Source organism: Amblyomma americanum, chromosome 9, assembly GCF_052857255.1.
Source record: "Amblyomma americanum isolate KBUSLIRL-KWMA chromosome 9, ASM5285725v1, whole genome shotgun sequence".
Lineage (NCBI taxonomy): Eukaryota > Metazoa > Arthropoda > Arachnida > Ixodida > Ixodidae > Amblyomma > Amblyomma americanum.
In genome coordinates, this window is record NC_135505.1 from 123,908,569 (window position 1) to 123,936,207 (window position 27,639).

The 27,639-nt window shown below is 46.6% G+C and overlaps 1 protein-coding gene across 14 annotated transcripts in view; it reads left to right on the top strand.

Annotated features, from left to right (window-relative positions):
- Positions 1 to 8,428: 8,428 nt before the first annotated feature.
- Positions 8,429 to 27,639, top strand: part of LOC144104246 (uncharacterized) — a 48,291-nt gene continuing 29,080 nt past the window's right edge. For 11 of the 14 annotated variants that reach the window (XR_013308476.1, XM_077637132.1, XM_077637134.1 and 8 more), the window contains exons 1-3: positions 8,429 to 8,565; positions 8,964 to 8,982; positions 26,766 to 26,902. Coding sequence is in view for 13 of the 14 variants with exons in the window: in XM_077637132.1 (XP_077493258.1) it covers positions 8,536 to 8,565; positions 8,964 to 8,982; positions 26,766 to 26,902 (186 nt within the window). In the remaining variant the exon portion in view is untranslated. Of the gene's footprint in view, positions 8,566 to 8,963; positions 9,021 to 26,765; positions 26,903 to 27,639 lie in introns of all 14 variants that reach the window. The other 3 variants (XM_077637138.1, XM_077637135.1, XM_077637139.1) reach the window with 3 other exon arrangements.

The following is a 27,639-nucleotide window of genomic DNA, read 5'->3' on the forward strand; positions in this document are numbered from 1 at the left end:
CCACAATCAATCACTAACATCACTCGGCTTGACAAGGTGCAACGAAAAGCTGTAAGGTTCATTCATAACAAATACAAACCCTCCGACTCACCTACCGATCTTGCCGCATCATCTGGCCTTCCATCACTATCATCTAGGGCAAAAGAATCCCGCCTGAAGTTTTTATATCAATTACTACACAATTACAGTATAGATGTGTTTAAATACGTATGCTTCTCACAGTCACGACAATCCCGGCACAAACATGCGCACACGCTAACTGAATACTCATGCCGAACGAATACTCTCAAGCATTCTTTCTTTCCTTTAGCCATCAGCGAATGGAATCGACTCGATCCATCGATTACCATGTCGGACTCACTATCTTCCTTCACTTCAAGATTAGTAGAATGTAACAAGAATCAGTAATGTGCCAATAGTCCTACATCTTACCAGATGACTGCCCAACAATTACGTCTCTTGACACAAGGTTACTTTTAAGGATGATTGCATTGCCTATTGCCACCCGTTACCTTTTTTCACTTTCTTCAAGTTCCTATTGTTTAATATTTCGAATACTAGCATGATTGCTGGCATGAATGACTGCTGCTGTACTTGTTTTCTTTTTTGTTACAGTTCTGATTCTTAAAGGTATTGTTTAGTAACCTACCTACTAGTAGTTATGTAACACATATTGTAAGAGTTTTTTGTTGATCTGCTTGTAATTTCTCTTTTGTGTTTTGAACATTATATTGTACTGGTTGCCCACCTGCAACGGTCTCTTACTGAGACTGGCAGTATTGTATATAAAATAAAGCTGAGCTCGAGATGCTTATTTTGTTCAAATCTCCAAGTCACAAATTTACTTTACAAACAGACATGCAACATCTTAGTGACACCAGTGCAAAATTTCTTCCAAAAGTATGCAACATTTTCTGTATGTAATAACTGCCCTAAAAAATACACCAGTTTGACCCACTGTTCTCTGGAATGCCCCACAGCCATTAAACCTCCTTGCCTCTCCACCCCTTTTTCATGGAGTACCTGGCTTGTCTAGGAAAGCTGGAAGACCAGCTGGCACCTGTACCTCAGGTCCCACTCCCTCCATGGTGCTTGATTCTGAGTTACCAGGTATACTAATTCTAATACTAGTACTGCTAAGCGCACACCGCAAGAGTACACAGGTCGGAGGTTGCATTTGATTGCTGTACGTGGTCACATGTTCTGTACCTGCTACAACTGAAATGGTAATCTCATTCAGCGCCTCATTTAAACTGTTCTACCTATGTACGCCAATGTTTTCTGCTGCACGACTCTTCAGCAAAAAAAAAAAAGGAACCTGGAGCCCCCTTAGCATTAGTAACACTTGTAGAGGCCACAATGCAGGAATCCATAATTCCTATTATTCCCGTCTTCCCTCTCCTTTTTCAAGGCAGTTGCTATTTCTGTGGAAAAATTTATACTGTTTACAGAATGAGTACACTAAACAAAATTTTTCTTTTGAGGGCGAGCCCATATTCCTACTCTAGGTCCCTGTAATTAAAACAATTACATCAAAACCATTTTTATCCCACTTTGTACATAAACACAATGCACTGAGATCACTGCACATGCAATTTTTCAGGTTATGAGCATCAAGCAATGGACTCATGGAAGGCTGGCAGGACGGTACTGAAGGTTTTTTCCTCTGGAATGTTGTACATCTTGGCTTATCAATAATGGCCTGCAAAATAACGGAGAGCAAAGGAGTGTCACTTTAAAATGAATAGAAATACCACAAGCATTAGCACTTGTGTGCTTTGTTGTAAGCAGCAATGCACAGAGCCGTAGCGATCATTCCAAAAAACGACATCTGACAACAGATTGCGTCATTTTCTTTCTTCCCTAGCACAAAATGCTTAAGGATATGGTCAGAAAAAACGAAGTGCCACTGGCTTTGTATTAAAGTGACGAACACACTAATTCTGCAGGCTCTGCAGCATTGCGTGTTATGTATGAAACGCAGTAAAAGTGCACGAAAAAAAATGTGAACAAAAGATTCAAGGCATGAATACAGAGCTGGTAAGAATGAAATCCGGAAGGAAGCGCTATATAGGTAGTAATTCAAGAGTCAGTACCCATGTACTTGAGGCTAGATCAGGTTGCCTTAGAACCCGGCAATACATTGAAGCAAGAGCAAACACGGAGACAATTCTGCATCAAACAGGAGCAGTGCAGAAAACATTAAACATGTTCTGGCAGACTTTAAAGCCACTCAACCAGATACCTTAGAGAGCATAGCCTTCCAATAGCCTTGGGATTCAAAGACAGTGAAAGCAAAATTAACAGGTGACGTGAAAGCAGAATGAAGAAATTCCACAAAACATCACAGAAATGAAGAAAGAACACAGCTTACAACATGAAAAATAGCCATGAATACCAAAAAAAAAACAGCAGGATTCAGTCTGAAAAAAGGAAGGGGCAGTACAAAACAATTCACCCCTTTAACTTGCTAGGCAAGGCGGCACTCGCCACTGGCCTGATATAAAGAGGTTGCCAATAGTTATCTATCTAGGGGAGATTTCTTGGTGTGTGGTACAAACACACATTCCTCAACACATTGTTTTACTGGATAGGAGCATCATGCGATGGGTTCATTGGCATAGCTGACTGCTGTTCCTCTGGAATGTTGTTCCCCTGGCTACTGGTACTCATCCAATGCCTGCAAAATGAGAACGCAAAAAAAACAGCATTGTTCAATACGAAAAGTAGTCACGAATTTTAAAGTAGACCATTTAGTCCAATCGAAGAGCAGCATGCATTTTTTATTCCTGTATAGCGGCTATTGAGACGTGGAAAAAGGATTGTGTACCTTTATTATATAGATCTAGTTCACTGTACTGTGTGCCATGTGAGCATCAAAAAGGAGATGATTTCCGTATATAAAAAAAAGGCCTGGTGAAATGCCGTAACTAGAAGCTGTATGTACCAGTTTTCGGTATAACAAGCCAACCAAGTTATGTCCAGTGGATATTCATGTAATATCCTCCACAAGATATCAGATGTCCATACAATGTTCACAAATGCTCATATTACATCCATGTAATGTCCATACAATGTTCATTTTGATCATAGTGGATGTCCATATAATGCTCATATTACGCCCACATGCGACGATTCCTAGACATTCAGAGGATGTTAACCAGATATTCTGCCAGATATCTATTTTCAGGTTGGGGGCCGGATGCTGTGCCATTTATTTTGTGCACTGTACAGCTTACAACACAACAAATACGATGCAAGATATGACAGATACAAAGCAAAAACCAACAGTTGCTTATTACACAGGACAATTTGATATTTTGTACATGATCTGGGAATAACATTTCAAATAATAGGTGCATTATGAGAAAATTACACACTGGGCTCTGATCAATGCAATAACATAAACATGTCACAAAGAAGTGTTATTTTCTGGTATGCAAGTTACTTGAAATGTCATTTCCAGTACGTGCAAGATAGAACATTCATGTCTAGTGAAGTCATTAGTTTGTGCTCTCTGTGACTTTGTGATCTTTCATCATACTCATTCTGTTCTTGTAAGCTGTACAGCACATAAAATAACAAAGGGTAATCAAGGGTAGTCAAGCCTATGTCAGGCTTTTTGTCTGTACTCCAAACATCCTTGAGATGTTGAATAAAGATTGTATTGTATTGTATTGTAAAACAGCTGCAGTTCTCGTTTCTTCAGAATATTGAACCTCAAGGCAGTATGCGGGCAAGGAATATGCACAGCACAGGCTTCGAGTACAGAAGAACGTCAAGGAATTCAATCACTTGTTTTGCCCTCAGCCATATCTTATTGCCCAGTAGCCATAATGATCGGCGTCTGTTGCTGTGCATTCTTTTACTCCAGGTCCTCGGAGGCCTGTGAATATAACAGTGCATTGTGTTGAACAGTAGTAATGACACAGCAGGAAATATGGACAAAAAACGGGTGCACAAGATAATGCAAAAGCTAATGTTTCATCCAACTGGCTTAGTATCTTTTCTGAAAAGTAATGAGGAAAAAGCATGCAGTAGAAGCCAAGTACACAAACGTGCATCCACTATAACCTTTAGCCTTACCAGAGGTAAGACTAAATCCAGACAGGGGTTTTAGAGTAAAAAGATCACATGCAATAGCTTGAATGCTTAACATGAAGGAAGAAACCCAAGCCTCAGCAAACAAACACAAGGATGACAACCAAGAATTTCAAGTACATATATGCAACCATACTTTTGCAATGAAGTTAGAATGTGCACAGCAATAGTGAATAATGTTGGCTGGCGACTGCATTCGAATAAAACTCAAGAATGAAGTGGCAAATGCCTTCTCAAAGCAGGCCCTCCATCCATTAGCATCAACAGTCTCATGACATGGGTGTTACCCCATTTGCACCAGCTAGTGTGACGTCGTAGATGAAAGGGGATTAACCACTATGGCATGATAATCGATCCCCGCCTTTGGATGGAGGAACATCTGTCGCTTTGTTCTTAATCCATATCCAAAAATACTGCAGTGGGACAGTGGTGTCAATCACAGCAGGCTTTCAGCAGGAATGAGCAAGCGTATATCACCATATTGGGTGACGTATGCTGACTTCATAAGTGTGGTTGGTGCATGCAAGTATGAAGTAGCAGGTATAACAAAGTGCGATCAGAGCCAGTTGTGGTGTATTGAAAAAGAGAGAAGACACCTTATGGCAAAGAGTGAGGGAGGATATTTGGTTTTTTCATGTCTATGATGTTTGCAGTAAGCAGGCAGGATGAAATGCATTGAGCAGGTGTGCACATTCTTGAGGGAATTTATAAGGAGACCAGCCATGGCCCACATAGGACAAGGATGTCTTAGAGTAAGCCAGATATAGGTAGGCCTTTTCAGTTTCACTGGAAAAATTGTGTAATAAATGCAGCAGCATGCAACTAGATTTTCATGTTAGGTAGTCAATATTAGACTTCCATGAATTTTTGTTAAAGGTTGTAATATCTATGTCAAAGTACTTGTAAGCAAGGGAGAAGTCAAGGTGACTATATTTTGAAAATAATAGAGACAGGGTGACTGGTTATGAGAAATGCTCAAATTTATAAAGTAAAGCTCCATACTCTAGCGAAACCATTACTCTAGGGAAACCATTACACAGTGTTATTGAATTTAGTCCGAAGTGATGCAATGTTAGAACTATCAGAACATTTAGCAGCAAAAAATAGTAGAACTAGAAACAACACTGAATGAACTGCTAATGCAGGTCAGAAAAAATAAACATGCTAAAGCACATTATTGACGCATGCCTGAAAGGGTGGGAAAACCATGAGCTGGTTGCATTAGCAGTCATATGTTGTGTAGTTAAAAAGGAAGTCTGTGATCCTGTAGAGAACCAAGTAGTCAATGTTGCGGTGCCTTAGTTTTATTACAGAAACCTGGAGCTTAACAGTGAGGAATGTCTTGAAGACATCTAAGAACAAAGCTCTTTCCAAACCCAGAAGCTCCAAATGTATGTTAATCATTGTTGAACATTAGAGATTGTTTTTCACGAAAGAATTTACGGAATTTCGAAGTTGGGACAAGTGGGAAAACAGGTTTAAATGAAGCGAGTCAATGAGGCCAAAGAAAAGTGATTGATTGAATTTTTTGTGTGTTATGTGAGGAAGAAATACGCGGCAGTAGTTGGTAATTGGCCTGTAATTAATGAAGAACTAGAAAATATTCGGTGAAAGCTATTTGCTTTCCGTAGTCATGACTATAACTGCCTAAAAATGAAGTACGAAAAACAGTTTCATACCAGCTGTTTGTCTTCATGACACAAAATGCATCTACTGAGTGGCAAGATGCATGAGGCTATTGTTTCTCTGAACATGTTCTCCAAAATATCTGAAATGGAACAGCAAAGAAAAATGGTCATGCCCTGCTGCATTATACGAGGTTTACAACCAGCAACTCTCATTGTATACATAAGATGTAAACCCTTGCTGGGGCACACAATCAGTAGGAAGAATTTTCACAGCACAACTTTCATTCTACGCACTGTAATAAAATAGAAAATTTCAGAAAAAGCAGTCAAAGCCACGAGCTGAAATAAAAAGTATTCTGTAGCCAATTATCTTTAAATGTGCTACTGAAATAAAAGGAAATTACAAGAAGCGAGAATAGATCAAGTTCCCACAAAAGTTTAAAAGCACAAAGATGAAAAAAAAAACAATTCCGGGTACAAAAAATGCAGAGTTAGACACAAAGGCTTGACTAAACGAAGGCAGATAAGAGTGTATTTGGCGCTGTTAGCAAATTTTACAGCAACACAAGATCTACAAAAACTCTGTCTTCTTGAGCCGCCGGAGAAAGGAAACTGTCCCCTCCCCACCCATTCCCCTGTAGTAAAGGCCATAGCATGCCGGACGGCCGGAATATGCAGTGGAATGTGCGCCATCAAAGTGCAGGCTATTCCAACAATTGTTAGAGTGTACAGCTAACTGCCAACAACTTTGTGTGCCTTACACCTGAGCACTGAAGTATCATGCGTGCAGGCTGTTAAGGCAGAGAAGTGGCACAGAGCGCAGCCATTCCCGCGAAACTACTTCGGGGACAAATCGAGCCACAACTAAACACCACAGATTTTAAATCCATGTCTGCACTCCATGAACTGATAAACCGGATGATGAAATTGCCAGCATGAAAATTGCACAATGCCACAAACGAACACTAACACTTTGTTTGACAGAAGTGTCATAAACACTCACCATTATTGCTGCTATCCGCGTAATCCTCCAGTACTTCCACCAGTGAGGGCTCAGGACTGTGTACAACATGCACAACAAGCTTGCCGTCACAACGCAGAAAATGTGAACTCGCGAAACAACAAATAAAAACTTGCGAACAAACGCTGAAACAAATCACGAAAACGTTGCGGCCGTCGCAACAAAACTGGAAATGGCGCTTGGATTGGATTGAATGTGAAGCTAGCGTCGCGGCTAATGACGGTGCCCATGGCCGTTAGGCTGCCCAGTGTCAAGAGAGTTCTAATTATTGTTCTGGTTTTGAAATCGTGGCGTTTGTGGCTGTCGGTCTAACTTGAGCAATTCTTTAAATAATCATACCGTACATGCATTCGCACGCATAAAATAAAATCAGGGCGTGCAATAGTCGACTACTTGAAATAATTAGTTCCTGAAAATGTAAGACTGCGAAAGCAGGAATGATTAAAATCTAAAGGTAGCATAATTTCAGCATGTTCATGCCTTCCAAAACAATAATATCTAGTTTTGGTAAGTTAGCACATTTCCAAAACTTTCAATGTGCTGAAAGAACATCATGCATATTCGAATATCCTTTGAATGATATCTGAATCCAATGGTCCCCTCAACATGCAGATGATATCGATACATGGACATTGGACGTTAGGACCATTTGTGGATATCCTCTGCATATTCATGGTTTACTGGCAGGTACCGCCATCGGGATAGGTTCACCAGCTTCCACAAGTCACGATAACAAACTACGAACAATGTTATCACACATACCGCCAGGGAATTTATAAAGCATTACCCCTTTCAGGGCCAAACTATAGGTTGCAAAAGGACTAATTGTTGCATTTGCTTTGCGATTACGGACACAGAAGAACGCAGACATACCAGAATTGTGAACGGCGCGATCTCCGCCAACGTGCTGTCTTTGCTAAAGCCTGCTACAAGAGAAATAAGGCGTGGAAAGCTCACTGGCGACCGAGTGCAGTGAGATAGTCAAGGCTGAAGACACACACCTAACGATTTTACATAAATTAACGCCAATTACAGCTCTTCAGCCTATTGCGTCTACTTGGCTACTAATGCAAGTGTTAAAATAGCAGGTTTAAAGGAATAACTCCGGCAGGCTTCAACGAAGCAAATTTGTCTGCTAGTGTGTGGTTATACACTTCTGCGGCTTTCATGTTACTGGTAACGGCGTTAACAAGCCCAAATCTTTCGAGACTGTGCGGCGACATTTGTGCAAGCGCACACAAAGGTGGACCGCGTCTCCACTTGCTCATGCTGCAAAAGTGACGTTCACCAGGTCGAACGCATTTCCCCTCGGACTGTAGGCTCATAGATTTCCTTCTGCAAAGCTTTTTTTTTCTCAGAGGCTGACAAGACACAAAACCGAACATGTAAACAACAGATTGAGAAACTGGCACAGCCGGCACCGCGTCCGAATAAATACCGAGCTGAACCTAACTCCAAACCGCCCCTATGCTGTCCCTAGCCGAAGCAAAACCGACGCTGCCTGTTCCCTGTAGTCAGTCTTTTAGATGTCCCCAACATACGTTTACTGCACTTGAACTTCGGGAGAACAAACTCTGCTCAACTGCGCATGCGCGCCCGGAACATAAGTGGAAAGGAGGACAGGTTTCTTTGCTCGGCGGATATGACGTGAAACGTTATCGTTGTTTTTTATTTTTTCCATAAATAAGTCTTGAACCCAGACGCCCGCTTGCCCAGCCGATCTAAACATCCTAGAAGAGGCGATGATCCAGCCCACTGCCGGCCGGCTGCAGTAGCGTTTGTTCTATGCGTTTGTCTCCTGTCTCCGGGTCTCTGGTAAGCGGCGTGTTGCTGTTTGCTCTATGCGTGTCTGGTCTCGGGCGAGCGATGTGTTCCGTCCTACTGCGGCATGACCCTCGAAAAGAGTGATATGCACCACCCTTCATTTGGCGTTTGCGTCTTCCGATGGCTGTTGCAACAAGGCTATTGCATTGTTTTCTACCTTTTTTGCTGTACTATGCTTACTAAGACAAGACATACGTTAGGATGGGCTAGAAAAAGAAATAATTCTGCCCTGCGCTCACGTGCCCCCCCTTTTTTTTTCTTGCGGAAAGTGCGGAGGAAACTCTATCGCTGTTATGAAAGGTGTGCTTGAGAGATAATGTTTGATACCTGCTGGTACAGTTTCTTTGTTCATTTTGTGTTTCTTTATGTTGGACCCTTCTCCTTTCCAGGTGATATCTTGGACCGGTGGTGAGCACAAACTAAGATTTGAACAGCTTTTTTTGAGTGTAAGGTGGTGTGTTCTGTAGCGGTATGGCTTTAATCCAGATTTGGTGTGTGTTTGAGGTGCTTGTTTGTGGTTACGCTTGTCTATGTTTAGCATTGCATGTTCGAGGCACATTTTAGTGCACGTCTCAACTGTCCACACGTTGCTGTGGTACTGTACTGTCGTACGTAGTACGTACATGCATGGTGCTATGGTATGCAGTACATGTGTAAGGTCGGTGACGCCTTTCGAGGGCCTGCACTGCCAGACTGCATTAACAACATCCTGTCATTAATGATGCACACTTTTAGTGACACGAGAGCAGTGACTGTGTGGTCCCTTTGCTTGTATTACAACCATTTCATGTGCACCATGGCAGGCAAACATGCCTGTCTTGGCATCATTACCAGGATGCTTACATGAGGTCCATAAACGAAAAGCCGTTGCTTTAAACTTCTACTGACTACAGATCAGAGGTGAGGAAGAAGAAATGGATTGCTAACTTTGTCATTAATGATTAATTTATGCCCTTGTTGACCACAGTTCGTTACACAAGTCCTGTGCGTACATTTTATCCTAGCTGCATGGAAATTTGCATAAATAGCATGGGAGCATGCGAGCCGCCGCAGTGGCCGAGTGGTTATGGCACTCAGCTGCTGGCCCAAAAGACGTGGGTTCGATCCCGGCCGCGCCGGTCGAGTTTCGATGGAAGCGAAATTCTAGAGGCTGATGTACTATGCTATGTCAGTGCACGTTGAAGAACGCCAGGTGGTCGAAATTTCCGGAGCCCTTCACTACCGCGTCCCTCATAGCCTGAGTTGCTTTTGGACGTTAAAAAACCCATAAACCCTAAATGCATGCGAGGCTGCCTACGTGCACCAGTTTTTTTTTAGTGTGTGTAGCAGCGTAATCATGTGAAAAATGAGTATACATAGCCAGGCTCGCGTGTTGTTGCAGCTCTAGTGATGTGTAGCTGCACACTGTGCGAAAAAAATTTTACATGTCATGAGCAGAGCGAGGCTATTTTGAATCCTGTGGTCTTGCATGATCAAAGGGCAGGGACAGATGGACAAAGGACAGGAACAGATGTACAACAACAAACTTTATGGTCAACTAATAACTGCATAGAGCAAAATACAAGATAGAAGAGCACTTATAGTCCATGCGTGCACAAACAGATTTTGAACTCGGTTCCCATTGACATGGCCTAAATGTCTTGGCAAGGTGTTCAGTGAACATCGAAATGTCTTCGTCGTTTGTACATTGCGTATTGGGTGAAACAGCTCAACTGGATCAAAGATTGAAAGAAAAAGAAAACACACAAATGAGTTGTTTCACCCAATCGGTACCCATACCAGCTCGCCCAAGTTTCCATCCTTGTACATTGTTCTTTTTGTGTTGGTGGAAGCCTTTGGACCACTGCTATCTGTATGAGTGGATGTACTATCACCAGCAGAAGTTTACGGGATGTGTGTGCGGAAAAAAATTTCTTCCTGCTCAGTGACTCAAGCCATTTGCTTAAAATGCATGAAAATAGTTGGGGCCTACAGGTTCCTTCCTCTTGTAACAATATAAGGCGACTGGGTAGAGAGGTGGAGCTACAATAAACGTTTTTCCAAGAAATCTCGTCCTGTAAACTTTTGCTGCCGGTAGTACATCGTACCATTCTAACACTGTTGCATAACTTTTAAGTTGGAGAATTGGAAATGTTCAGGGGTGAAGTGCAGTCCCACCTCACCAACAGTGGTGATCCACCACTTTGTTTTGTTCATGGTAATTTAAGAATGGCCTCAGTTTCTTAGTCCCCTGGTTGTTTGCTATGTTGTCTGTACCAACTGTTGCACCTTCCTTGGTCCCTGTTCCATCTCATCCTCACTGTTGTCCTGCCCATGCACACCATGCTTGTTTTCTTTTCACTTCAATTCATTTCCATTATACAGTTCCCTCAGTCTAGTCCTCGGGGACATCTTGCACCATCCTGGCACACAAACTTATCCAATTGAGCAATGAAAAATGTTGCATACCTCTGTCACACGGGCACTGCAAAGGCCTTAGAGAATTATATCCTTCCGTTCAAAGGTGCACAGTACACATTTAAGTGCCATAAGTGTTGCACCTTTGCCACAGAGAGCCTTGGAGGCAAAGGTGGCCGTCAGAGACATTTGAAGCCCAAAGGAGCGGCTTTCGAGAAGCTGCAATCATAACACCATCCATTGTAGAAGCAGCTAAAGGTACCTGAAACCATCATACTGATACATAAAAATGTCTGTCTGGATCTAGTTTTTTTGCTTGTCTTTAAACTGGGCTATAGTCTCGTATGGAGCAGCAACACCAGCCGCCCATAATGGCCAGGGCAATAAAGACCTGCTATTGCTGGCAAGCAAAGCTCTCAGTAATTCTTTCATGAATGAAGTATGCTTAAATAAGTTTGCTAGCTCAACAAATGAAAAAATTACTCCACTTCAGTTTTGAAGCTCTCGCTTCTGCCCCTTCATGCAATGCTAGGGGCTCTGAAGTCCGACTGTCCCATTATTGAGTTGCACGTGTAGCAGCATCGCTACTCCTTTCAGGTCTTCCTCCTTTGGAGAAACGATACTCCTTTGCTGAAAATGCCTTTGAGGACTGCCGTATGACAATGGTATTGGTAACTGCTCAGGAAGTCATAAATTTCACAAAGTAAACACAGTATAATTCTCCACACAAGATTCCTCGTGCAACAATTAAAAATGTTGATTCATTGGAAGCCTGGAAGTGTATATCAAGCTTACCATATGTTTGGCTGCTGTCCCTGTATGTGGCCACCTTCATTACCTCGAGATCCAGCACCAGTGCCTAGCAACTATGGGGTGCATAACAAAGAAGCAGATCCCCACGCTTTTTTGGATGAAATGCATGGCAGTGCACTCAGTTACAGCGTTATTCCAGAAGGATTGTATTTCATGGCCTGAATCAGCCGCAGATAAGGCCACCTTCGAAGAGCAGTCAACCCCGTATGAACTGTTCTGACACCTCCATTTCTTTTTACCACTGCAGTAATTATATGCTCCATGTGAGCCCATAGTCAAATGAGAATGTGCTTTATTGCTTCTGTTCCAAGCAACAATTCTGCACTGCCATTCTAAATACCCGACATTTAGATTACTGTGCTCTGTTCAGTAGTGTTAAATCAATTTACTAGATAATGAACATCTGACCACTGCCATCAGCCGTAATGATGCTGATCCGACACTAATAGGTGGGTTTGCACTCCACTGTGGCAACAGCTCAAATCGAGCATAAAGCACAGCCATTTTGTCTTGATTAAGCAATGATGCATCTTTTAACAAGTAAGAGGTCACTTAGATCATGCAAGACTATTTCTGTAGCCAGTGTGTGCCTAATCATGGTATATCAATGATCTAATTCACACACCAACTTCTACACCCCTTCTATTTGATATGCCTACAGAATATCACGGTCCCTCGTCTTAGTCTCAGTCTCCTGGTGACAGTTTACCGTATTGTCTTTGCCATCTGGTGAACCTTCTCTGATTTCTGATCTAGCTTCTTTCTCTTTACTTCGATTTGTGCACACCAAGCAGATCTTTGCTTACGCAGCCCAGCACACAGCAGCGGAGTCAGAACTCTGCCTAATTTTCTAGGGCACTAACTTTCTGTAGACTGACACTGAGTTCAGCATAGTACTGGGCCAGGCTGTAGCTGCCTTAGTAAAATGGTGTCTTCAAGCTGTAGGAAGGTTCAGAGCCAAGTAGGCATCCATCAATCCTACATTATGGCGACATGCACTGAAGAAGACTTCCAAGATGTTCTCTGCTTCACTTGATTAGGGCAGTAAGGGCAGCAGGCTCAAGTGAGTTTGCTGTGTTCAACATTGCTGTATGTGATTGTCACACTGTCACCAACACTGCAGCATTGCAGGCAAACTGGCACCCTCATTGAACAAACACTGTGCTCAAACTCCAACAGTGCTCGTTGTGCCAACGCTTTGGGGATATGAACATTGACAGTGTAACCTTCTGCTATTTGATTAGACCATTGCACAGCTATACAGGACATCATTGTGGAGGTACTAGGAGTGTGGTCGTGGTGTAACGAGAGTAGTACTCCTGAGGTGCTGCGGGCTAGTCGGGAGAGATTTGAGGAGTGATGCTGCGCACATGATTGATAGCACCACCTGCAGCCATTACTGGGGAGCGTTAATGTGAGAAGTTGGGTTAGTTGGTACCTATTCATGGTTAACGAGCATAAAAAAAGATGAAGGCGGCAGATAAAAAGATGACACGACACAAGCACTCACTCGCAACTGAATGTTTATTCGGAAAAAGAAAACAGTTTTATATGCACAAAGAAGGTGGAGATACAAAGAAAACAAGGAACAAAAATTCAGTGAAGCCGCACCAGGAATCCTAATTACAAATGGTTTACCCATGTATTAACAAAAGATCCTAAAGCAAAAAAAATACGCCAGGCAAAATCAAGTGTCATCAAGGAAAGCTATTTCATGGCTTGTTAGAATGACTGAAGAGATGCTGATGCACGTGCCAATTTCGCTCCCTTAAAGGTACACTTAAGAGGAATCTCAACTCGTCTTATTTACGGTGGGAACTCGATCTACCGTTCCGAGCATTTTTAGAAACTTAGAATTATTCTCCTGTGCGGCCGATTTTCCTAATTTAAATCGGATTAAACGTCCCGGCTCCCACCTTTTTTTGAACTCAACGCTGAAGGCAGGAGAAGTCAACCAATGCATGTCGTGCCTTTCAGCCAGTCCCATGGCAGCTTTGGTTTCGCTTTTATTTTGTTTTTTGGGTTTCTGTGAATATAAAGTTTGAGTCGCAGACAACATAGCCGCAGACTAGGTCCACGGAGGAGGAGGAGAAGGAAATAACTTTATTTTCCAACAGAAATGGCATTCCCCACCTCCTTCGGTACTAGGCCGGGGAGGCAGGAGGCACCGCTTTACATGCTAGCCGGGAGGTCTTATATCTCGGCAGCCTCTTCAGCTGGTCGGATGAGGCGGAGCCGGAGCTCAGGGTCTGAACTACGCAGCAGGGTCTCCAAGAATTCTTTGGAATTGGTATTCAGTGCCCTACCAGGAGAATTCAGGCATTCCTGGATTATATGGTCGAGGAACCTTCTCAACCCGCAGTATGTACACCCGTGTGATCTTACCTGCTGGAACATATGGTTCGCCAGGATCGGGTATGGCTATGTGTATGTATGGAGTCATTTCCATGCCACTGCCTGCTTATTAAGACGGGTCTGGTGGGGGTACCAGCCTATGTTCCAATCCGTAATGTTAAGTAATTTCCCCATATTTTGCCAAGCTTTCACCACTCTGCCCGAGGGGGTCCTACTAGCCCGGTGGTATAAACTTCGAGCTAGTTCATGAGCCGCCTCATTGCCGGGGGCGGTGGCATGCACAGGTGTCCAGATCAACGTAATTTTCCTCGCACTTTGTTGCTGGTTGAGAATCTTTGCCGCCCCAGACGAGATTTTTTCCTGCACGAAAATTTTGGATGGCAGTTCCACTGTCGCCTGTGATGGAATTTCCTTCTGTGCCAACGCAGGTGAGCGCTACCACAACTTCCTCCACCACTACAGCGGAGCACACCCTTAGGGAGGCAGCCGTAACGGCATTTCCGTGGCCATCTACTACCGCGGCTACCGCTCGTCCATCGCGGCCACTTGTGGCGTCCACATACGCTACCTGCTCTGAGAGCATTTTACTATACCGGAGACCAGTGGTTTCCGCTCTTTTCTCCCTTCTGGTCTTACTATGCTCGGGTTGCATATTCTTAGGTAAAGGGGGGATGGTTAGCCACCTCCTGATTTTGCTCCTTAATTTCTGCCTTCGGTGTAGGGCCCCCTGTTCGGACTGATTCCTACTATAGCCAGGATAGTTCTGTCCATTTTTGTGGCTATCTTATCAATCCGTGCTGCGCGCACCGCTTCCACCAGTTTCGCCCACGTGTTGTGCATCCCGAGCTATAGAAGTCGCTCCGTGGATGCACGTGCACATGGGCAGGCCCTGCGCGTGCTTGACGCATCTACGTATTAACCCATCAATTATCATCTTTTCCGCAGACTTGAAATCGAGATAAGGTGTACAGTAGCTGACTCTGCTGAATATGAAAGCTTGTACCAGCTCATTAAATTCTTTTCTTTTAATACCCGCCTTTTGCTCGTTCCTTTATTCGCTCCAACTGCCCGGGTAGCGCGCACACAACCGGGTTGCGTTAAAGAGTAGGGGACAACACCGATCCCTGGGGGGTGCCCTTGTTGCCAAGCCCAATAGTGGAAGATTCAGTAGACTGGAATTTTACGCAGGCCATCTTACTGGAAAGGAAATTTCACACATAGTTGAAAGTTTTAGTGCCAACATTTAGATTACCGAGACGTTTGAGCACAGACTCGTGCCTTATGTTGTCGGAGGCTTTCATCAAGTCTAGCCCTGGGATCACCTTCGCATCCTTCGACCGCGAGTCGACGATGTCATGCTTAATTTGCAGCATGATATCCTGCGTGCACAGATGAGGGCGGAACCCGATCATTATGTGCGGCAGGAGGTCTTGCTTTTCCAGGAATCCGATTAATCTCGTCTGGATGACTTGTTCTATTAGCTTTCCTACGCACGAGCTAAGCGATATGGGCCTGAGATTCCCTAGCTGCGGAGGCTTGCCCAGCTTAGGTATTTAGATGACATTTGCCGATTTCCATTGCTGTGGCAGCTCGCCCTCTTCCCAGCATTCTTGCATGAATTCCATTAGGTAACCTATCGAGGTAACCTGTCGAGGTATCATCGGAGTATTTGTAATCCCATCGGGACCCAGGGCAAACTTTGTGCGGAGTCTAACTAATTACGCTCAAACTTCCGCTTCCGTGAAGGGGGCATCAAGCGCCTCATTGGGCGCACCATCATAGTCTGAAGGGGAGTTTGTTGGGTCTCACCCACATAGGGTTCTATTAGTTTCTGCATGAAATCGTCATCGCTGCAATCAAATGAGCGTCGAGCTTTGGAGAGTGTGACTTCCGATTGGGTTTTCGACTTTTCCGGGCCAAGCAAATGGCAGAAGATACCCCACGTTTTAGAGAGGGTCATCGCTCCCTTCATCTAGTCACATTTTCTGCCCCAATTTTGTTCACATAATTTAAGAGTAATCCTCAATTTCTTATTGTGTCGCGCCAACCTTCTCCGGAGGGTGCGGTTCCATTTCTGCTGCTTCAGATGTGTTTCCATGCTTTGCTTAGCCTCCCACATATGCAGGAGGTGGCTTTCGGCAATCTCAGGCATCCTCCCCTTCTAAGGTTTTGGTAGCTTCCATGACGCTCGATTTTAGCTGTTTTCCCATTTCCCATCTCCAGATGTCGCAAAAGTGCTTCCCTTCCTGGTTGGATCTGATTGCTCTAAACTGGTCCCATTCGACGGTGGCCGGCGTGCATGCCCTGCGTGTTTTAAGGCCTTCGTTGAGGATGGATACCAGTATGTAGTGGTCGCTCCCAAAATTTAACTACGAATTGTGCCATTTGGGGCCATGGACGCTTTTTCAGAGGGTGAGATCCGGGGACGCATCCACACTAACACTGTTGCCCACTCACGTGGGGCTCTCGGGGTCAGTGTGTAACGAAAACTTCTGGTCGTGCATGTCCTCTCATAATTGTCTACCTTTTGAGCACTGATTAGAGTACCCCCAGGCCTGATGATGCGCATTGAAATTCCCCACTACCACGAGTGGCCGGTTTTCGCTAGTTGTGAGAGCCTTGCTTAGCAGGGCTCTGATCCTCACCTTCTTTGTTTAGGCGAGCTGTATGTGTTCAATAGAACTCTTTGATTTACGTATCACTCCGCCGATGGCAGAGCGGCAAGCTGCCACGGGACAGGCTGAAAGGCCCTCCATGCGTTGGTTGACTCCTCCTACCTTCAGCATCAAGTTCAAAAAAAAAGGCAGGAGGCGGGACGTTTAATCTGATTTAAAGTAGGGAAATCGGCTGCACAGGACAATAATTCGAGGTTTCTAAGAATGCTCAGAGTGTGTGTAGATCGAGCGGTAAAAAGACGAGTTGTTTCCTTGATTCCTCTTCAGTGCACCTTTTAACTCGCGCGTGAATTAGTTGTGGTGTTGGAAAAGAGCAGAGATGTTCTCAAATTTCAGTGCTTTTGCCATGTTGTTGTCTTCTCCTCTGTCGTAGTCTAATTTGCGCTGATTAACCATGGATTACTAAAGAGGCTGTGCTCCTATTCTGTTCACTCAAGACATTTAGCCTTTCATTCTTCATCACTGTGCACATCAGACTTGTGTTTAATAGGGGATATGCATTTGTACTGGGAGCCGCCGCAGTGACTCATTGGTTATGGCGCTTGGCTGCTGACCTGAAAGACACGGGTTCGATCCTGGCTGTGGTGGTTAAATTTCAATGGCGGCGAAATTCTAGAGGCCTGTGTACTGTGCTATGTCAGTGCACTTTAAGGAACCCGTTAAAGAAACTTCTGGAGCCTTTCACTATGGCGTCCCTCATAGCCTCAGTCGCTTTGGGATAGATGCTAAACCCCCAGAAACCAGCATTTGTACTGGAGATCATTCAAAGTCTGCTCTCATTGAATGCAACATTGCAAGCCATACCACTGCTGTGTACCTCCCACAGACAAGTTGACTGAGCTTTTCAAGCATTCTCTAGGTGATATGCTGTTTGTACTTCTAGCATTTGATTGTTCAGACTGCAGCCTCCTTTTGCTGCATGCACCTGCAACACCTTTGTGCAGAGAACATACAGGTATCACCTCCTCCTTTCTTCCCACTGTGTTTGACCTATTAGCAGGGTTGGTGGTGGTAGCTACTTTACTCCAAATTGGCTACTTTTTATGACCCTGTATGGCAATGAAAATTTCAGGCTGGCTCCCTGGCTACTTTGAACCTCATTTCGGCGCATTTACTGGCCCCCCTTTTTTTTTAAACCGTACACTCCTTGCCAGTGGGAATGGTGTGCATCAAGGCATCCCTACGCGTGTCTAGTGTAGCTCGGGATCCTACACGTGCCTGAAACGAGACTCCAAAGGAGGTTACATCTTCAGAGACATTTCACTACACCAAAGTGCCTTGAGAGAGTGCTGCTTCCAGTTCCTAAAGCAAATGATGATAAAACTCGTACAGCGGCTTCCAAATGCCTCGTCTGCACATCAGTGGCTGCTTGCCATATATCCCGGTCACATAGAAAGCACGAAGAGCCATGAAGGCATACTGAAACTGCTTTTGCCTTTCTTGTGGGGGATCCTTCATCGGGCTGGAGTCGTAAATGAAGCAACTGTAAAGAATTAGCGTGCACTTGATCACATATTGTGTTTGAGTTTATGGCATGCAGTGGCATCGCACAGAGACGCTTGTGGCAAAAGCCCCTCTTCACACCTTGTGCAAGGCGCACTGAAAATTATGTTACATTTTCTAATGCTGATAGTGCATGCCCTCCTATATGAACTTGACAAAAATCAGACGTGCAACAAAAATGAAGCTGCACTCGCTAATAGAGATTCCATGAATCAAGTTCAGTCTACGGCTTCCACTCGAAACAGCGTCACGCTTTAAGCGTGGCTATGTTTGGCCGCTTTTAGCTTCAGTTCTGGGTCTTTTTTTAATTGCAACCAGTGGCAACACTCCCCACCAGTTGTTCTGTCGTGGATACCACACCTTGCTCTATGATGGATCAGAAAGCACAACCATTTTGGCACCATGCAATCTTACTGAGCAGTAACTTCGGATCACCTGCTTGTTAACATCTCAAGACGCGACATGGTGAGAAACTGTCATTATTGCTTCTTCTCGATGTAGTTTTCCCTCAGGCCTGTAGTTATCTCTTTGAAATTTCTTACTGCATAGCGTACTGTACCCTTGAGCTGTCCTTCTCAGTCTACCACTTCATCAGAATAGGGCTGCCATTCTCAAAATGAATTACAGAGTTGACTCTTGGTGTGAAATGCTCGAACTACTGCTCCAATTCACTTGACGTGTCAACCCTCGTAAGTCACTAGGATTGCTGTTTTTCTGCCGAGACCAAGGGCCGACTGTAAGCTGAGGCTCGCAGCTAATCTCGTGGCAGGCTTCCGAACTTCCTTTGAGCAGTGAACTTTGTTCTGACATCCTTGCTTGCTGCCCCTCGAACATTGTTGATCACGACCAGAATCGGTCTGTTCATTTCATACAGTCGTCGTGCTCGCATGTAATTGCATAGTGTAGAAGAAATAACCCGAGTCCCATTGCAGTCAGTTTACAGACTTTAATCTGATTTAAAGTAGGGAAATCGGCTGCACAGGACAATAATTCGAGGTTTCTAAGAATGCTCGGAGTGTGTGTAGATCGAGCGGTAAAAAGACGAGTTGTTTCCTTGATTCCTCTTCAGTGCACCTTTTAACTCGCGCGTGCTTACATGATGAATGAGCACAACACACTTCTAAAGTAGCACATAAGTTGACATGAGAACAGTAAACATGGAATGAACTCTAACCACCAATATGCGCAGAAAAACAGGGATCAAAGGAATGAAATGAAAGTTCGCACGGTCTATGTTCAGAGACACGGCACAAGGTGTAGCATCACCTTTCAATGGAATTGTTCCATTTTGTGGCGCTGCACTGCTGGAGGTTTCACCCACTTTCTAAGCGAGTCCAATGATGCTGCTGGTGCTTGAGGTCTGATGTGGGGTGCAATATCTGGAGCGCTAGTAGCGTGGTATGGTGCCGTCTAACCCCACAGCCAAGTGCCTTCTAATTTGAACGGAGAGCGTGCCCTCCTCTCCCGGCGCAGGTCAAAGGGCAAGCGTACACTTTCCTGTCCCTCTAAAGAATGTTCTTCTGTTCCCTGCCAGTCATCTGGAGAGTCATCTTTCTCCGCACTTGCTCCCAACTCACGACATGTGAGTAGCGGGAAGCTGTTGTCTCTGAAGAGAATCTTGTCATTATCAGTGGTCTGAAGCCACCGTGATGGCTAAGGCAGCAACTGCCAGTTCATCGAGCTTGCACTGAAGCCGCCCACAGCGATCACATTCGACCGGTCATCGGAATGATCAGCCTGGATGCTGGACTTTGACGATTACCGCCACGCATCCGGTCTCAACAGGCAAGACCAGGGACGCAGGCGCAAACATTACTCTGCGTGATGGGCCGCCAAGCCAGATAGATGTTCAACATGTTCACTCTCCACTGAAGACGCGAAGAACTATCACCTTGTCAAGGGAAAGTTTGACTGACACTTTGTTGAAAGAATGAAGTTGACGAATCAGCATGCTTCAACTTGTGTGAACAGGAGCCCACAGAGACAGTCGACGAATACATCATTCTGCTCTACAACATGCCAGTCTGTTGCGATTATGGTGAACTGCGGGATCGATTAATCCTGGCCGTTTCATTTTCGGTCTCCGTGACAAAAGACTTTTGGGAGCATTCCAGCTAGATACTGGCCTTACCCTCGTCAAAGCACTCTCCAAGACTCGACAGAAGGACTAAGTGCATCATCAACAATAGTTGCTTCAAGTTGCGGGGCGGGGAGCCCATTCATCAAGACAGACGGCGCTGCTCTGGATGCTGTCACTCACACAAAACACCAGAAACAGAAAAGTTGCACATGACCAGCCATCTTCGTGAAAACGAGCAGCTAATCTTGCAGCTACTGCGGGGGAACGCCTCATCCTTGGCCTTCATGTGTGGCTAAATTCGAGAAATGGTCAACGTGCAAGAATAAGAGACACTACGCTTGCATCTGCAGAAAGTTTGTCTAAGGACATCTCAGCACTTGAGTAAGAAACCTTGGTGCTCTCTTGGTGCACTCACTCGCATCTTGGTGCTCTCAATCAACTAGCCGCTGCTCAGAACATATGGCTCGTGGAAGTTGGCATCAGCGGATTTCGATTGGTTGCGAAGGTCTACAAAGGGCTCAAGTGTCCATTCTGCCAAATTCCTCTTTCTCCGGCATACCAAGCGCTGACCGCTTTTAGCACACCGATAAGGCAGTTCTGTTTCACAATACTTCTCTTTGGCACCATGTCAGCGCTGAAATACTTTCAAAATCTTGTCCGAAACTCTCAGCGGATTAATTGGAGTGGTCAGTCACAAGGATGATATTGATACATGGCGGCTAGAAGCAGCAGTAGAAGGAGCAGAGGTAACCTGCTACGCAAGGAACCGATGGCTTGGAGTAGACTCTCAGCACACAAGCGCACACCTCAGCGTCGTCTTCGTTACCAACCACTTCATCGTCCTCCCAGCGTCCGTAGCATGACCCCCCCTCGCGGCAAAAGCACTGTCCCGGTGCACACTACACAGGCCAGCTAGACGGTGAGTTGTAAGGTTTGAGGCGGGACACATGGACGATGTCGGTGCGGGGTGCAGCGGCCGGAGATGGCGGATGTAGCGGGGTGATCTCGTACGTCACCGCGGTCACCGGACGTACGACCCGATAAGGGCCTGTATATCGGGGGAGCAGTTTTTCACAAAGGCCCACACGGCGGGAAGGGATCCAGAGTAACACAAGGGAGCCAGGAGAGTAGGTGACTTCAGGACGGCGACAGTCATGACGTCGTTTCTGATTGACTTGGGAGGCCGACAGCCTCTGGCGGGCGACAAGACGGGCAGCGTCGGCGCGAGCGATGGCGTCCCGAGCGTAAGGACTCGTGGAGGCGGTGGCGGGCAGTACACTGTCGAAGGGCAGCAAAGGATCGCGGCCAAAGAGAAGGTAAAAGGGGGAGAAACCGGCTGTATCGTGACGCGTAGAATTGTAGGCGAATGTAACAAATGGGAGGCTAATATCCCAGTCGCAGTGATGGTCGGAGACGTACATGGAAATCATGTAGGTGAGGGTATGGTTCAGACGTTCAGTGAGGCCGTTCGTCTGCGGATGGTAGGCCGTGGTGAATTGATGACGGACGGAGCAGGAGTGGAGGAGTTCGGCGACCACTTTGGAAAGAAAGCAGCGACCGCGATCGGTGAGCAGGTGACGGGGAGCACCGTGGTGGAGTATGACGTCGTGCAGGAGAAAGTCAGCGACATCAGTTGCGCAGCTGGTTGGGATCGCTCGAGTAATAGCGTAGCGCGTGGAGTAGTCCGTCGCGACCGCGATCCATTTGTTTCCCATAGCAGACAGCGGAAAAGGGCCGAGCAGGTCGAGGCCGACACGGGAAAACGGGTCTACAGGGATGGGAATCGGCTGAAGGTGCCCAGGAGGGAGAACCGAGGGCGTCTTCCGCCGTTGGCACAGTTCGCAAGCGGCCACATAACGGCGGACAGAACGGTATAGACCGGGCCAAAAGAAGCGGCAGCGCACGCTGTCGTAGGTGCGGGAGACTCCGAGATGACCGGCCGTGGGAACGTTATGAAGCTGTTCAAGGACGCTGCTGCGCAGGTGTTGAGGGACCACGAGCAAGAGGTCAGCGCCGTCAGGCCGCATATTGCGCTGGTAGAGGATGTTCTCATGGAGCACAAACGGGGCGAGGGACGCATCACAGCGGTTGGCAGTGAGGCGGTCGATGAGGGGACGTAGCGACGAATCCAAGCGCTGTTCTTGCGCAATGTTGCGGAAGGCCGAGATGGATAAGACGCAGGCGTCAGCTTCGCATTCGTTGGAGGAAGGCGGATCGACAGGGTAACGGGACAAGCAATCCGCGTCCTGGTGCAAGCGGCCGGACTTGTGGACGACACAAAATGTGTACTCTTGAAGGCGAAGAGCCCAGCGCCCCAGCCGGCCAGTAGGGTCCTTGAGCGAAGAAAGCCAGCATAAGGCGTGGTGATCCGTGATAACAGAGAAAGGGTGCCCAAACAAGTAAGGGCGGAATTTTGCAATAGCCCAAACCAGAGCGAGGCATTCCCGCTTGGTGATAGAATAGTTGCGCTCTGACACAGAAAGGAGACGGCTGGCGTACGCAATAACGCGAAGCTTGGTGCGTTGCCGCTGAGCAAGTAGGGCACCAATGCCATCGCCGCTCGCATCGGTCCGAAGTTCCGTAGGGGCTGAAGGATCAAAGTGCGCCAACACAGGTGGAGCAGTGAGGGCACTGATAAGGGCTCTGAAGGCGTCAGCTTGGGGGGGTCCCCAAGAGAACAGGATGTCCTTCTTGAGGAGCGTGGTAAGAGGTCGGGCTATTTCCGCAAAGTTCTGGATGAACCGGCGGAAATAGGAACATAGGCCGAGAAAGCTGCGCACATCACCGGAGGAGCGCGGAGTAGGAAATGAACGCACGGCGCGGACTTTGTCGGGGTCGGGTTGGATCCCAGCAGAATCGACCAAGTGGCCAAGGACCTTGAGCTGACGGCGGCCGAAGGTACATTTCTTCGAGTTCAGCTGAAGACCAGCGTGGCGGAATACGGCAAGGATGGCTGAAAGGTGATGCAGGTGGCTTTGGAATGTGGACGAAAAAACAATCACGTCATCTAAGTAGCAGAGGCATGTCGTCCACTTAAAACCGCGCAGGAGGGAGTCCATCATGCGCTCGAAGGTCGCAGGGGCATTGCACAGGCCGAAAGGCATAACTTTAAATTGGTACAGGCCGTCCGGGATGGCAAAGGCGGTTTTCTCCCGATCCCGTTCATCGACAGCGATCTGCCAGTACCCTGAGCGAAGATCGATGGAGGAAAAGTAACTGGCGCCGTGCAAGCAGTCGAGAGTGTCGTCAATTCGGGGCAAAGGGTAGACGTCTTTCTTTGTGACGGCATTCACATGGCGGTAATCGACGCAGAATCGCCAGGTTTGATCTTTCTTTTTAACAAGCACGACAGGGGACGCCCAAGGACTACTCAAAGGCTTGATGATGTTGCGGGCCAGCATCCTGTCCACCTGTGCTTGAATAACACGGCGCTCTGCGAGGGAGACCCTATAGGGCCGTCCGTGAATAGGGCGGGCTTCGCCGGTGTCAATGTGGTGGGCGACAACAGAGGTTTGACCCAAGGGACGGTCCCCAAAGTCAAAAATGTCACTGTAGGAGGACAAAAGGCTGTGAAGAGCTGTAGAATCAGCAGAGGGCAGATCGGCCGCGATCATCCGGGAAATAGAGTCCTCACGGGAGGGTTGCGATGTAGGGACATTGGAGACGGCAGTCGTTGGGTCAGGAGCCAGGACAGAAACTGTGCAATCGGTCAGTGGGGACAGATCAGCAAGGGAAATGCCAGTCGGAAGTACCTGAGGGGACAGGCTGAAGTTGAGGACATGGAGGCAGGTGCAGTTGTTGGTGATGTGGACAATGGTGTGGGGAAAGAGGACATTACGATTCAGAATCACAGCGGTGATAGGGCAGGCGACGTGGTCTCCATCAGGGACGGGAGGAGAAGGCGACAGAGGGATGTAGACAGCAGTTTGTGGCGGTAGACGAGCAAACTCGGTGGATTGAAGGTGAGGTGAGCTGGTGGAGTCGTCATTGCACAGGGGCAGATCCAATCGAAGAAGGCCTGAGGAACAGTCAATAAGAGCTGAATGGGCGGTTAAAAAGTCAAGGCCAAGGATTATGTCCTGAGGGCACCTGGTCAGGACGGTGAACAGAACGGGTATATGACGTCCGGCAATGCTGACTTTCGCAGTGCACATTCCAATCACGGCAGCGGGGCTGCCATCGGCGACGCGAACCGTGGACATGGCGGCAGGCGTTAAAACTTTCTTCAGACGGCGGCGCAAAGAAGAGCACCTCCACCAAATGATACGTGGCGGCTAGAAGCAGCAGTAGAAGGAGCAGAGATAACCTGCTACGCAAGGAACCGATGGCTTGGAGTAGACTCTCAGCACACAAGCGCGCACCTCAGCGTCGTCTTCGTTACCAACCACTTCGTTGTCCTCCCAGCGTCTGTAGCAATATTATAGTTTTCGGCCATGACCAAGATGAGCAGAACTGACATCTTGACGCGACGCTGAAGCATCTTGCTTCCTTGGGATTCACCCTGAACCACACAGTGTTTTCAACGTTAATGAGGTGACTTTCCTGGGATGTGTCATCTACAGCCAGTGCATCCATCCTCACCCTAGAAATGTTGCAAGTCGCTTTCTCCGCCAAAAGGCGTAGCTGGAGCCTACAGACTTTTGAAAATGGTGAATCATCTGGCAAGGTTTCTTCGATAATTTCTTGGAAAAATAGCAGTGCTTCGAGATCTCAACAAGACATCACAGTGGACCTAGGGAGCCTGCCAAGAAGTAGCGTTCATGAACGTCAAAGACCTCCTTTGTTCCGAGAAGTGCTTAGGCAGGTATCACCCAGACTACCCTACAACACTGTCAGCAGATGCACCAGCCCGTGGCTTGGGTTCAGTCCTGCAACAGAAATAGTAAAATGGATACGAGTACCCAGGTGCCCATGCCTCTAGATCCCTAACAAAGCCACAAAACGCACTATGCACAGGTCGAAAAGGAACCGCTGCCACTACCATTGGCAGCCGAACGGTTTGGAAGGATATATCTGTGGCTCCATGGCAGTATGTCGAACTGACCTTTGCTCGCTCTTCTCGGAAAGGCCTCTTTGGATTTGCTGCACCATGAATTCAATGCTTCTGCATGCGTCTAATGTGCTTCACCTACACGATGCAGTGTATGCCAGGGAGAAGCCTTGGAACAACCGACCTTTTGTCCGGGGCGCCCATATCAAGTGACCTGGCAGCAGGAATGCTTACCTAGGACGAAGTTGGTGCCTACGTACGGGCTTCATAATTCTGCCTTCGATTTGATGAAGCACGTAATGAAGAAATTTGCCAGGGTCCTCTGTGGCTCTGTGTGCATGAATGGCCGGAAAAGCACAAAGTTCCTGCTCTTTTGTCATCATTCTGGCAGCACTGAGCAAGTCTGTACGAAAAGAACGGCTACCTGCTATTCAGAATGCACTTGAAAGGGGAAATTCTCGCTCGCCTTCATGAAGGGCACCAAAAAATCAGCACTGCAGGACCAGAGCTGGGCAGTCTGCATGCTGGCTGGTATTATCCACTGAACTCCGTCGAGTCGCCTCTAAGTGTGAAATCTGTGCCAAAACACTGCACCAAAATGCTGAGCCGCTCCTGCCAACATCCGCTCCCAAGCTGGCTTGCAATATGGTGGGGATAGATCTCTTGCAACTTCGTGGCAAGCAGTACTTCACCTGTGTGGACTGCCACTCTCGGTACCGAAGATAGTGCTTTTAGTTTCCACAACAACAGATGTCCTAAACCACTTCAAGAGCTTTTCACTCATCATGGCATTCATGTGACTGGTCTTGGACAAAGGCCCTTAGTTTTTGCACTCGGAGTGTGCAAAATTTGCAAAGAAATCTGGCTTTATCCACATCACAAGCAGCCCGTTACGTCCATAAGCCAATGGGGAAGCAGAGCAAGCAGTGGGAACAAAACACCTGCTGAAGAAGACTGAAGACCCTTATCTTGAGTTGTTGGCCTACAGAGAGACACTGGGACCGACAGTCAAAGAGAAACAGAGGCGAAATTTCAACCTTTGACACACTGCCAGAGAGCTCTGTAGCTTTGTACATCATTACGGGCGTGGCTTTGTGCAGTACGTGTGGTCGGGGCCTTTATGCGACACGCTGTTTGGTGCCATAAGTGTTTGTTCTATCTCTTCTTGTTCTGCTCGTGATGGCTTGGCCATTTTTGCTTGCCCACTTGCACGTTTGCGTTTTGTCGATATAAACCGTCGCTGTGGGTCAATTTTTTTGTTCGCTTGTACGCTTGACTGCGGCAGGTGCGCTGAGGCGATGTTCAGCCTCTCTGCAGTTTTCTCCAATAGTGGCTCAAGCCATGTGATGACTTCTTCATCTGGTTCTGTATCTTGCAGGTGTCCACGTATGGTGTCCAGCAGCTGCAGGCAGCGTGTTGGGCTCTTCATTGTTGATTTCTCCTTCAGTGAGCCTAACGATGTTAGTGCCGCCGTCAGGCTGTCCTCTGCTTCTTGTGCAGTTGGGTCCTGATAAGGTAAGGCAAAAAGATGACATTGCAATGTGATCATTGTGTCAACACAAGCTGGAGCATGGAAGATAGTTATAGGTACAGTAACAAATTTACTTTTCCCACACTGTTAAACACTTCTTTTCCTTATTGGCCATTTTTAAGGTAGGTATGCCTTTAATGGTTGCTTCGATTTTCCTGTCTGCCAGGTGCTGTCCATGTGTCCATACTTTTTGTTGGTCTGGTAAAACTCGAGAACGAAGTGGCAGATGCCCCTTAAAGGAGGCTCCCCAGTCAATGGCATTGACCTATTTTCATGAAGCTGAGGTTGGTCCTATTCAGGCATGATTAATCCCCTTTCGTCTGTCACCTCGTCAGGTTAACAACATCAGGGAATAATGGTTCGATGGTATTGGTTGCAGTGCCTCCTTTGAGGGCATTTGGCACTTTCATGAGTTGTATCGCACTATAGTAAAACTGTAGCAGTTCACTCAAATTAGGTAACTCATATGGCCCCAAATATCCCACCAGCTGACCGACCAGTATCCTTGGAATGTCTGATCCCGCCTTTTGTCTGCTCAGTCTTTCTTGTCACTTGGCCCTTGGCATGGGCAATTTTGTCACCTGTAGTCCAGCATGTTGGGAAAGGTATGTAATGCATCTCACTGCTATTGCCGCCTGCCATGTGCCAGATAGTACTTATACGGACTTGGTGCAATTCGCAGAATGCTCCTCGCAGCTAAACCAGTGAATTGTTTGAGCTC